At 31.9% G+C, this 14196-nt stretch overlaps 1 protein-coding gene across 2 annotated transcripts; it reads right to left on the bottom strand.

The window, feature by feature from the left end:
* Positions 1-1240: 1240 nt before the first annotated feature.
* Positions 1241-11339, bottom strand: LOC143235558 (small ribosomal subunit protein eS12-like). 2 transcript variants are annotated; one of them, XM_076473804.1, is made up of 6 exons: positions 11231-11339; positions 11054-11096; positions 5875-5994; positions 2763-2865; positions 2337-2438; positions 1241-1358 (listed from the first exon to the last, which is right to left on the bottom strand). In XM_076473804.1, exons 2-6 carry the CDS (start codon positions 11068-11070, stop codon positions 1293-1295), a joined length of 408 nt encoding a protein of 135 aa, XP_076329919.1. In that variant the 5' UTR covers positions 11071-11096; positions 11231-11339; the 3' UTR covers positions 1241-1292. The 2 variants fall into 2 exon arrangements, with proteins under 2 accessions (XP_076329919.1, XP_076329918.1); XM_076473803.1 differs by having other exon boundaries at positions 5875-5997; positions 11231-11327.
* Between the last annotated feature and the right edge of the window lie 2857 nt (positions 11340-14196).

Here is a 14196-nt window from a genome sequence, read left to right on the forward strand (position 1 = left end):
GTTTAGTATTATCACAGTTCCCCTATATTATAAAAACAAGTCAGTAGCTGAAGGAGTAACTCAATATTTATTTGCATTTATAACACTGGACTAGAAGAGATAAAATATTGATGAGAAAGAAAAAAAAATATTGTAAAAGTACTGAAGGAACTATCAGTCACAAGAATGGATGATTGACTCCTTAGAGATATGTAATTCAGGCTATGTTACGATGTTCTAACACTAGACCTGGTTTTAATCACTTTCAAAGTGAAAACAGTCATTCCCAAGCAGTAAAGAAGACACCTGGGTGTTAATGCTTGTGTGGAGACTCTAAACAAATTTAAGACAGCTAATCTTAGTAGCCTTTTATGGATATGGAACTTTAAAGCTAACAATACAGTTGCTCAGACAAGAGTAGATTATCTATCTGTATACAAACAAGAACTATTACATTTTGACAAACAGTTAACTTCAAACATAAGTATTATGTAAGTAGTTTTAAAATCAATTAACCCAGATTCTTATGCACTGTAATTTGAAAATTCCAAGCCAGGTGTACATTTCTTTTACAAGGAAGTATGTTGTTTCAGTGAAATTTCAGGCAGAGTAAACTTGCTATGTTAATATCATTCAGTGAAATATGAAACATGTAGCCAGATACTATGTTTCATAAAATTTACTGCAGCTATTAATATATGTAAATTTCACTCAGTATTGTTCGTAACTAAGATTTCATTACATCACAAATTATTGGCAAAGTGAAGGTTGGAATGTGATTAACTTCTTGAATGAAAAGAAGGCAATGTGTTGGTTTCCATATAGCAAAGGTCAATACTATAAAAACAAATATTATACACAGATGTGCAAGATATTTAAGCTATTTACACTGAATATTTGTGTTTTCAATCAATATGTGTAGCCACTTTAGAAAGAAAAAAATTAATTTATATGTATATTTCCTGATTCTGTACAGTAGTTACCAGGTCATTCAAATCAACCAAACCCACACAGAGATTGATTCAATGGCAAAAATAACAGATGAAGTATCTGGAGGTTATAAACATTTTGTGTGTAATATTTGAAAATTTTCTGATGCAATGTATTTTTATTTTAAAATGAAAATCTTTAACTAAAAAATATTAATACTTAATTCAAGATATTTTTTGTACAAAAGCTTGTAAACATATTAACACAATCAAAAACTCATTTTGAAAGGGTTAAATATGAAACGTTCTTGGAAAAAAAAACACACTGAAAAGATATGACAAAATCTTTATTGAAAGCTTTTACTCTGTATACATATGAAGCCTTTAACCTCGTTTAGACTTGAAATATTCATTCAACACATCATGGGCTTGCGTTTCTTTACCATAATCCTGTAATAGAACATCATCAAGCATTATAAATATTATAAACCAAAATCTGTTGTACTAACTAAAAATGCCAAATTCTTTCAAATTTGGAATCACTTACTGTAACATGTCTAAATCCTACAAACTAACACAGCTGTAATTAGTATTTATTAGAACTTATTCTACTTGTGGTAAATTCAATATTTATATATATACAAAATCATATACATGCATCTGTGGTCTAACCTGCCAATAAATCAAAACAATAAGGTCTGTACATTGATTAAAGATATGCTTGTAGTCTTAAATTATTTTCAATGGTAGCATGAAAATATAAACGGAGTTTATATTTTCAAAATTAGCTTACAGCACACAAACCTAAATGATGAAAGGCAGGCTATTTTTGTGGTAATAGACAAAAGCCTAAAAATCTATTGAGATTTTAAACAACATTAATTTATGTGTACTGTCAAGCAGTGTTTAAGCATTTCTTAGTTTCAAAGTACTGTGCTAGTTCACAAAGTTTAAAATTATACATTTTAAATAATTCTAAAAACTATTGCACTTAACAGCAAAGTACAAATGTTTTTATAATTTCTTATACTTAAGGCTTTTCTTAAATAAGTTCAACTAAGACAAGTTTCCAGTATGCATCAAATATATCTCCACTAAAATATTTTAAAAACTGACATAATTAGACATGGCAAAAATAAAAAATGTTACGAAGCTAATTTATAGAAACTACAGATGTAAAAATATATACAAAAATTATATTCAATGTTTTCTGTATATTTATGTGTATATATGTATAAAAATCTGATCTAATTCTTTTTAAAATACAAGTAAAATGTTTTTTATAAGGTAAAAAAAAATGAAATTGACAAAGTAGAGTAAGCTGGGAAATTTGTTTTGATAATACCTAAAACATTTTAAACCACTGTTCATGGATAGATATTACACGAAAACCTAAAAAATTACTATGATTGGTTAATTTTTCCCTACCTTCACTACAACACAGCTGCATCCTACTACCTTTCTAGCTTTGCCTTCCTTATCAATTTTACAAAGTCCAGCCCACTCCCCAAGCTTTTTGTTACTGTCCACCTACAGTAGAAAAACACTAACAAAGTGAACTTTTTTATTTTCAAATATTCCATAGAAACAGACAAATCTGCACTTAACCCATCAGAAAAAAGGAGCATTTTTATCACAGGATATTTAATCCAGTTTCTCAAAAAATAAATTTTAAAATTCAAGGCTTACAACCTGTGTAAACATTTCAACAGATAACTTGTTCATACAAGATAACTCATATCAAAGACAAAATTTTCACTTTTAATAAGTTTATCACAATAGTTTTTAAAAATAAATTTAGTATAATGTAGATGATTGAATTGAGATTCTCAACAAGGATTCAAAAAACCTTACCTTAATAAGATTAATCTGGTGTTCAGCACAAAGAGCTTCCACTAATTTTATATACATTGCTTCGTCGCAATTTGTTGCCAAAACACAGAGATGAGCTTGACGCCTAGTAAACAACAATCAGTTATTTAAAAATTTTCTGCCAAACTAAACACAGGAAACACTTCAATATATTAATTCACTTACTCTACAAATTTAGGAAGTTAATAACTTAAAAAAATAGCTTAATATGCATTAGGATAAAATTGTGTAGAATGAATAAATTACATCCATTTAATACTAACTCCTATTGTTGCATAAAAACTTATGAATTCTGTACAAGCAATGTGTCACTATTTATTGCAGTTCTAAAAAAAAAAACCAAAACTGATTATTAAAGAAGTTAATCTGAAAAGTCATTAAAGGACACATCTGTGAAGTCTGAAGTAACTTCTGGCAAACATCATAAAGATTTAAACAGCACATCTTTCCTCAGGTGGGTATTGAATTTTTCTTCCCAAACATTCAGTAGAGGGAGCCAAATTTTCATAGTTGGAAGGATGAAGATGGTTAAAGTATTTACATAACTGTCTATCAGCTATTACAAATCATCAAGATAATTTTAAGTACACCAATTTGTCAACATAGATGTTAAAACATGATGGCTAATGGAGTGAAAAAAATGATGTTTATATATTCTTAAGTTACCTATTTAGTACATTAACATGTTCATTTGTTTTAAGAGATAAAATATATTTGTTGGGAATAACTCAACATTCTTTTATACATAGATCATATTACAGAAAATGTCCACATAAAATTATTTCTATGGGAAGTTACTTAACCAGAAAACTAAACAAAAGAAAAATGGTTGTAAATACTATCTTAATAAAACGCTTTTCTCGTCATCACATTGAAGTAACTAACTCAATATTAAGACTTTCCAGAATAGTTTTCACTTCAGTTTACAACGGTTTGTGGAGGAAACTTATTGATGTTGATGAAGTATTGTTTTATTTTGTCTAATTCATCGTTAATTTTATCTGGTGAGCATAGTTTTATGGCTGTGTTTATTTGAAAACATTATATGCACACACCTAGACAGAAAGCAAAATCAACCAACAAAAGTAAATATATTTCACGAATCAAAAAAATCACAAAACCATATATTCCCGACATCAGCAGAAATAAAACCAACATTTGGCAAAATATGACATTCCAGTTAATACCAAATTTATTCAAAAACCAGGCACAAAATTGAGGTCTATACTATGTAAAAACTACACTGACAACCACCACACCAACATTATTTATAAAATACAATGTGATAACTGCCATGACCTCTATATTGGAGAAACAAGTAGAAAAATGGAAACCAGATTCAAAGAACATAAAAAGTCACCTTCACGTTTTCGAACACTGCAAATCAAATAAACACAACATAACCATAGAAAACACGCAAATACTAAATAAAGAAACAAACATAAACAAACACAAAATTAAAGAAGCCTTACTTATACAACAACTGAAGCCCAAAATAAACCAATACAAAGGAATGTCTTTATACCCATATTAAAAATAATATAATAATAATAAGACAAATAATATAAAATTATATATTCAAACTAAGCATGCCCTCTACATTCCAACACTCAGTTACACAACTCCTTTCAAACATGTGGTCAACTTCTGGTCAGCTACCTCTTCCTTTCTTTGTGAACCTGACGATGACCGAAGAAGGTCGAAACGTTGTTCGCCCCTTTATGTAAAATATATTCTCAACCCAAACGAGCCATTTGTACATAAATACTCATCTTCTTACACAGAATAGCTTGAATTCCACATTAAGATGGTGGCAAGATTACTTAAGTGCTCAAATGAAGCCCATAGGATATGACACCCAATGGCAGAAGCTCAATAGGGACATACCCATGTGAGAACACATCCAAAATATACTTTTCACCCTTTAGAAGAATAGAAGAGGCAAATGCAGGTGGATGGCTTGCTCAGACCTTACCTTTTACAATCACCTCCTCTACAATCAGTCTCTACCCATCTCCCAGATTGGGTATGAGGCACAGAAAACCAAAAGAGAGGATGCCTTAAGTAGAGGCATTATATGGTATCAAGTTGAGAACAGATCAACAGAAAACTTGAGTTTAGGATTTATACTGTGTGGAGTACACAGTCTCATCATAAAAAACAGGTTGTGATGATGCTCAGTGCACCCAGAACTATGGGTTATTAAACTCACCTAACTGGAATAGACCCAAAGAAGGAGGTCCAGTTTCAGGAAACAAAAAGACCCAGAGTGTATGCTCCCTTAACAGTTGACTTGAAACATAATATTAGAATTGTCTAAATGAATCAAAACTAAATGATACACAAAGATTGAAAGAAAATATGAGGATGTCTGATGGATAACAAGCAATTCAAAGGTGTGACAAGTAGAGGATGATCTTCTGTGGACCAAGAGCCAGAAGTAAGACCACCAATCAGAGATGCCTCCCATCTCAAAAGCAAAGCATTCATAAAAAGATAGAAACCTAGTATGGGAGGACAAGAAAATGCCAGAGGTAGTGTTGGAGAACAAAATTCCCCAGAAAGGAAAGAAGAAGACTGATTAATGAGAAGAGTAGAAGAGAAACATTCCACTGTAGAGGCCAAGTAGAAGATGTGCCAAAAAAGCCATGATCCCTAAAACAAAATAACCTATTGTGCAGAAAGTGAATGCAAGGTGTGAAACCTGAAGACAAGGCACTCAAAGTCCAATTAGTGAATGGGAGGTTATGCAAGCTGCCACAAATCAAAGAGTATTTCCAGGTGAATAAGAAAAATGGTAAGGATGAAGAAAAACATGAAATTGACTGGATTGTGAAAAATGGAAGTATTACATTATGCCTTGGAACAAATTAAAACTCTTAAGACAGTGCCTTAGCTACAATAAAAACATTATCACAAAATTAAGTTGCATATAAATCCAGTGTTTATGAAAACATTAGTATTTGGTGTTACACTAGACAAACCCTCAAGATAATCTATTTGGAGATAATATTTACTAAACACATCTCTGAATTGAAAACAAAATTCCATTAACTTATTTAACTAACTTTACAAACTAAAATGAAACTCTTACTTGTCCAAAGCTTTTGCTGCTTCGTGAAGGCCACGTGCCAAGCCATCATGTATTAAAGCCAACTTGAGAACTTCTTGTAGGGCTGTGTTAACGTCCATGGTCCCAGCCACTGCACCTTCTCTGCTGATGAAAGTTAAAATCTTAATAACTAAGAATAAAAAAGATTTGAGATATAAATATGTGCAGCATATATTAATTTTGTGAGGCTTTTAAGTCTGTTTTATACCACTGTATAATCACCTAAATTAATTTAGTTATGAGAATATACAGGGTGGCCCGCAAGTCCCTCCCCATCCATATATCTTATGTATCCAGTTTATCTGTGTGCTGTCCCTCCTCACTGCATAATATTATGCGACACCATGTTCTGTGAGACATTTTCAAGTGTAAATGGGCTTAAATTGGTCATATTTCTGATTTTAAAAAAAATTATAATAAATGTGTAATTGAATATAACATGATAACATATGGGTAGAGACTTACAGGCCACCCTGTATATATTAATTCTAATGTTCATTAGTAAAGGTACATGCAACATTATTTTCATGAAAATTATGTAACCTTAAAGGTACTGGATTCTTAGAACAATTTTTTCTTCTATACTTAGGAACAATTTTTCTTGTGTAAAGCATATAATAATTCTTTTGTCAATTTGATAAAGTTGCAAAAAACAGATTTTTCACAAATATTCACTTTACACATACCAAAACCTCAGTTTGTTTTATTTTTATATTTAGGAATAATATTTGTTGTGTAAAATTCAAAATTTTGCTTTAAAATTCTTGATATAGATTAAACTTGTGTAACATCACCTACTAAGCCATCAAAGCTGAAAACTCACTAGTTCAACTTAAAAGCTAATCCTATTTTATTCATATCAAGCATTGAACCCAATTAATCATAAACAGCCAGTAAAACAAAGATTTTTGTATTAAATGCATACAATATTCAAGTGCCGCTAACACAAAAAGCACACCTTGAAACCAATGTTGAAACACAGTTTAGTGCAAAACATATGTTTACAAATATAAGTTACCTATAAAAATAGCCCTAGAATTATTCTTCAATAACCAACTTTTCAAAGTAAACAGTACATAAGAGCATGGAAGTAAACAAAAAACCTAAAGGAAAAATATTTAACAGATACAAAAGAATTTAGTTAACTGTTTCATATTTTGAGAGACTTTCTATTGCATGCTCTTCCACATAATCCTTAAACAGATACATCTGAACAATTCAAAGAAAAAAGACAACAAAACTGTAATGGACCATTCAACCTAAAGTGACAAAGAGAATATTCAAAAAGTAAAGTTAAAGGATAAGGGTTAACAGACAGAACCTTGCAATACGAAAATAAAGCATAGTTCTTTTTGTAAATTGTTGTACTACACATGTTCAGTAAATTGCCAAAATTCCAATAAAAATTAAAGGTACTTTGGTATACACTATTTACACAAAGTAGGATAATATTCAAGAACAAAAACAAGGAAACAACCAAAAACAACCAACAGAAAGAAGACAACTTAGATAATTTTATTGACATCCAACAGCCAACCTTCCCAGGTAAAATTACAAATTTATATTTTCCAGAAACACCTAAAACAACATCTTAAACGATTTTTTTCAAAGAATTTTCTCACAAAACCATCAACATAATTTCACAAAACAGAAAACTGAAAAACAACCTTACAAAAAGAGACATTAATTGCATTAAAAACCTAAAACAAGACAAAAACATAAAAATTCTAAAAGCAGATAAAGGTAACGCTATAGTCATAATGAACACGAATGAATACATCCAAAATGAATAACATCCTATCAGACACGAACAAATTTAAACCAATACACACAAATCCAACAAAGACACACGAGACGCAACTGAACAAATTACTACAAATGAAAAAAGCCAACACAATTTCACAAACACTTTATTCCTACCTACGTAAAACCGACTCACGCACACCGCAAATATACGGCATCCCCAAACCTCATAAACCAGATTGTCCATTACGACCAATAATGTCCACATATGAATCGTTTAATTACAACCTTGGTAAATACATAGCATGGGCATTCTCCAAATATGTAACATCAGCCAGCTCATTTATCAAAGACTCTTTTAATTTCAAGTCTAATCTAAATCAACTTAATCATAAAGCCTTAATGGCCAGTTTCGATGTTATATCCCTCTTTACAGAAGTTCCAACCACTGAAGCCTGCAAGATAGCCTTAGAACTCTATATCCGAGACCCTAACCCAACTATAGAAATTCCCAGTAACCAGTTAGCAACCCTCATAGAATTCACCACGATAAAGACAAACTTCATGTTCAACGACCAAAACTATATACAAACAAACGGCCTAAGCATGGGCAACCCAGTATCACCAGTTCTAGCCAATATTTTTATGACACAAGTTGAAACACAAGCAATTAACACAGCATTACAACCACCACTATACTGGTATAGATATGTAGATGACACGGTAGCGGGGTTCAAATCTACAGAACACATACTTAATTTTTTCAATCACATTAACTCTATACATCCCAACATCAACTTCACATGTGAACAGGAAGAAAACAATCAAATATCATTTCTTAACCTCAAAATTACAAGAACTGATACACAATTTCAAACAGAAATCCACCGAAAAATCACCCATACTGGACTATACATTCCTTGGGACTCAGCACATGAAACAAAACAAAAAACTCAACATACTAAGAAACCAAATAAACACAGCCATAAAACTATGCTCACCAGATAAAATTAACGATGAATTAGACAAAATAAAACAATACTTCACCAACATCAATAAGTTTCCTCCACAAACCGTAGAAAACATTATACGCACACACCTAGACAGAAAGCAAAATCAACCAACTAAAGTAAATACAGCTCACGAATCAAAAAACCACGAAACCATATACTGCTGTATACCATATATTCCCGACATCAGCAAACAAATAACCAACATTTGGCAAAAAAATTAGTCACAAAATATGACATTCAATTAATACCAAATTTATTCAAAACCCGGCACAAAACTGAGGTCTATACTATGTAAAACTACACTGACAAACACCACACCAACATTATTTATAAAATACAATGTGATAACTGCCACGACTTCTATATTGAGAAACAAGTAGAAAATGGAAACCAGATTCAAAGAACATAAAAGTCACCTTCACACGTTTTCGAACACTGCAAGTCAAATAAACACAACATAACCATAGAAAACACTCAAATACTAAATAAAGAAACAAACATAAACAAACGTAAAATTAAAGAAGCCTTACTTATACAACAACTTAAACCCAAAATAAACCAATATAAAGGAACGCCTTTATACCTATATTAATATAATAAATAAAATTATATATTCAAACATCTAATACCGCCCTCTACATTTCGACACACAGTTACACAACCCCTTTCAAACATGTGGTCAGCTTCCGGTCAGTTACCTCTTTCTTTGTGAACCTGACGATGACCGAAGAAGGTCGAAACGTTGTTCGCTCTTCTATGTAAAGTGTTTTCTCAGCCCAAACGAGCCGTTTTTGCATATAAATTTCTCAACAAGTGGGTTTCTCGTCATCACTGTTTATCTTTTCGTTCATAATAAAGTTTTTTCTCAGAAAACGCTGGAAAAACTATACAATCATTTTAAGGATTTCTTATGTAAAATTTGAAAATTTTCTGATGCATAAAAATATTTTAATCTTACAATGAAAATTATGTCGCATGTTGAAAATGTAAGATGTGAAAATAAAGGCAAGAGAAAAACTTTGCTTGAGACTTAATACAAAGAAAAACCTGAGTATTTTGCATATGAAAGCACTGCAACGTTTACTGATACTTGCCTAGTTTCACAAACATATGCTTACTAATTTAAAAGTAGTAGTATGAAAGCTATAACCAGTACAAACTGGTTATAAGGTTGGTCCAAAGAATTGAGCCCATGCTGAAAGAGTTAAGGTGAACCTGAGGTCTGGGTGTCAAATAAAAGTCGAGTTCAAGTCTTTTCAAGTTATTACTGGTGCAACTGAATATGTAACAATTCTTCACCACATTTGCAGGTTTTGGAACAACAAATGTTCGGCACAAACAAATATTCATTACAAATACAAGTCTACACAGCAGGCAAGTGTACAGAATGAATGAAATTTGCCCTTTGTTGCATTGTTTCCCTCTTTGCCTCAATTGATAATGCAGACATAGCACTGTAGGACTGCAAAGTTACTGGATCCCCAATCTCAAGCATAACTTACAATTTTCAACTTTTCTCTTCATAAAGAAGAGTAAGAGGTCTTCTTAATGATAACTTACAATATTAAATGGAAATTATGTTAAATATACAAAGTAAGTTATCAAAATAAAAAAAAGTCAGAATAGATTACTTTGTAAAAACTAAACGTTAGTTTCATATTATGGGATACTTGTTTGATTTTTGAATTTCTTAAAAATTTCATACAAGGCCTCTAATTCATTGTACATTCTTAAAACGGGACAAATTTTAAGGTTTTTAAAAGGCAAGCTAGGTTCCAATTAAGTAAGTTTTATTTTTGAAACAATAATAAAGTAGCATAGTTCGTGATGACAAGAAACCCACTGAAAGTAAAAACGTATCTCAGGACGTCTGGTACGGATATTAACACTTTTACTAATAAAGCAGAGAACAACGTTTCGACTTTCTTAGGTCATATTCAGGTTAACCAAAAGACAGGTTGAAATGTTCTCTACTTTGTTAGTAAAAGTGTTAATACCCATACCAACCGTTCTGATACATTAAGTAACATAGTGCCTTGTTTGTACACTGAATGTCAGCAGCAATGAAAACTAACAGTAATACTTATCAAATTAAAAGGAAAACAGATGATTTACTGAAAATTATAAGATGTTTTCAAATTTTCATGCAAGGACAGCCCTGATGTTGAACTTAAAGGACCCAACACTGCAGTAATACTTGACGTGTTGGTTATTATTGCTATCTTTATGTACGTAACCTCCAACATGCGAATTTTAGGGTAAACTCAATAGCAGTTATGTACCGTTTTCACTGAAAAACCAACAAATTGTCCAATATTTACCAATGTATTTCCTTACAACAGAAATAAACTACATTATTCTTTAAAAATTATTCAAATTATAACACTTTTAGAGAAAAAACTTACATTTCGACGTCAGACATTATGGTAATATTGTCAATGTCGTCACCTGAAATATATATATATAAATTAATAAATGCAGACAATTAAAGGTGGAGATATTAACCAGATAACAATATTTAAAATTTTATACGCAATGATCAGCAGATTACAAAGATTTAAAATTAGCTCATAACACTCCACCTTTTCCAACATACAAGCACCCAAAAAGAGATCGAATCGTGGTGACATCTCGTGTGAAAATGCTTCGGTTAATTAATATTGTTAAATGCAACTCATATTTCTTTCGCTGATGTTGTTAATCTTCTCAACTTGAAAAGTTTTTCTAAATAAAACTAATTCGAAATTTTATTCTAAAGCTGGAGCTCAGACGTTCTATATCTAATATAACTATTTTTTCTCTGTTTTAGTGCAATAGTACCAAGAGCCAAAAACAAGTAAAGCTGCTTATGCTTTATTTCTTAATCAATATTATATTTATGTTCACAGAAACATTTCTTTACTCTTCGTTTGGATTTATAATATTGTTTGTTTGTTTTGGTTATCTGCTATAGCCACCGCTGGGAATCAAACCCGAGGGTTTAACTATGGATTATAGTAAATGTTGGGATATGCATGTAACATTTACCAATTATTAGTATTTGCTTCAATATTTGATGGAAATTAACTACTAATAAACTGTAAAACTCTTGTGCATACACACACTATAAGCATATAGGCCCGGCATGTCCAAGCGTGTTACGGCATACGACTCGTAATCTGAGAGTCGCGGGTTCGCATCCCCGTCGCGCCAAACATGCTCGCCCTTTCAGCCGTGGGGGCGTTATAATGTGATGATCAATCCCACTATTCGGTATTACTATTTGGTAAAAGAGTAGCCCAAGAGTTGGCGGTGGATGATGATGACTAGCTGCCTTCCCTCGAGTCTTACACTACTAAATTAGGGAGGGCTAGTACAGATAGCCCTCGAGTAGCTTTGTGCGAAATTCAAAACAAAATACGCATATACATTAACATATATACGCCAGCTCATATAAATTGGGTCAGATAAGAGTATTCCAAGAATTAATGGTTGTGTTTTTTACCTTATTGTTTCACTGTATTAATGAAACTTTACCAGTTATTTTGAATATGTTTATTTTTCACATATTAGAACGTCGTCAAGTGGCCAAGACTTCAACGATGTTAACAACTTTAATACGTACCAATTTAGCTACGAAAGAATATATTCATGTATGCAGACTGAACTATTTAGCAAGTACATACTTTCATACGTATTTTAACATTATGTCAGTACAAATGTAGTTAAAGATGCATTGCAATACAGATTGCACATGTTAAAGATGTGGTGAAAAATAACATCACAATGTTATTAAAATATTTGAAAAATACACTAGTGCTAAACTTGTACCTGAAGAAAGTCACGAGGGAGAATTGATGAAAAAAACACATAAGTGGATTTCAATGTTCAGAGGTTGGCGTCTCCTAGCTAGAGTCAGTTTGTATGTCTAGGAGACGTCTTCAATCCTAGTCTTATTCTTTTCCAACTGAAACCAGTTGTTGTTTATATCACGATTAGAGGGTGGTGGATACATATTTTACGGGCGAATAAGGTGTGAGAAATACACTTGAAGCCTATAGAAACGTAAATTTATTCAGTTATAAATAAATTATTACGTCTCTAAAGTTGTGTTTCAGAAAGTAGTATGGATATAACTTTACAGCCAATACACCGGACTGATATTCTGACCAAATGGAATTTATCTGACTTTATACTTTCAATACGAGCTTTTGCTATTTAATATCAAATTATTGACTATTTTTCAATTAGTCTGAATTCCACACTTAAGCACAAAAGCCTCATTTTTTTATTGAAGTTAGTATAGAAAGAAGTAACAATGATAACAACTACTATGGTCAGTATTAAATATTTCATAAGAAGCTAGATTTTGCTACTAGCCCAAATACTCCTGAAACTAGTTTGATGTTCCACCCTGTAGAGTTCATTGATGAAAATGTAACGCTAGTTGGTGCATTTGGCGTAGGAAATCTGGCTAAGTTTGTTGAGGGACTGGCCTTGAAGTTTCGAAGAATAGATTAGCCTCAATCAGACACGAATCCAACAGTGTAACCAATGTTCTTACCAGACAAGATGACCATTCTGGCCTCGGAGAAATACTAAAAGCCACCACTGCCATCTGTAAACCATATGTAAAGAACAATCCCTGGTAGATATCTTAGAACCTGTAGACCCTCACACGGTGTCTTGTTGGAAGATATTATATTACCATCAGTTAAATACATCACGACAACACAGTGAAAACCAATATAACTGCCATTGATACTGCCAGAGTAATCAGTAATCATGTCAAATTATAACAGATCCTTATTCCCAAACGATATTGTAAAGTCGACATGTTGAATCAAGCCTCGACAAAACAAGTAGGATAGAGCCCATCTGCAATGAAAACTGTCATTATTGTCATCTCAGCGATAGAAATAATTTTTTAGATTGTTTGCAAAGCTTACTTGAATAAAAAGACTATGATTAGAGGCAGATACCTTATTTGGGCAACCACTATGGCCAATTAATGAACAACTGCGACATTGGGTTAAGGTGATGGAAGAGGATGCTAGGCCTCGTAGTTGTCCAAGGTAGGTGTAAATACAGTATAACTATTTGATAAAAAGGAATTCACTTTTAAGAAAATAAAAGTTTTGAGACGGCTTGACTGTGTAATAAAAATTTTATTTATAAATGTACAACCTTTTAGAATTCATGACAACAAAAACCAACTTCACTTCTAATGAAGACTTTCTTAAAACGAATGGTTTAAGCATGGTCAACCATGTTTCACCTGTTCTTACCAGCATATTTATAATCCAGATCGAAACACAGGCTATAAAGTCCACACACTATCTTTCCTTATATTAATACAGATATGTCGACGACACTTTTGCCGATTTCACTTTTATGTAACATATAAACATTTTTTATTATATAAACTCCATTCACCCTAACATTAAATTCACCATTGAATACGAAAATAACAAACATTGTCTTTTTTTTTTTTATCTTAACCAAGATATTACCAGATCTTTCACACGTTTCGAAAACAAAATTTACCGAAAAAATCAATCACCCCCAT

This window comes from Tachypleus tridentatus, chromosome 12 (genome assembly GCF_004210375.1).
Source record: "Tachypleus tridentatus isolate NWPU-2018 chromosome 12, ASM421037v1, whole genome shotgun sequence".
NCBI classification, from domain to species: domain Eukaryota; kingdom Metazoa; phylum Arthropoda; class Merostomata; order Xiphosura; family Limulidae; genus Tachypleus; species Tachypleus tridentatus.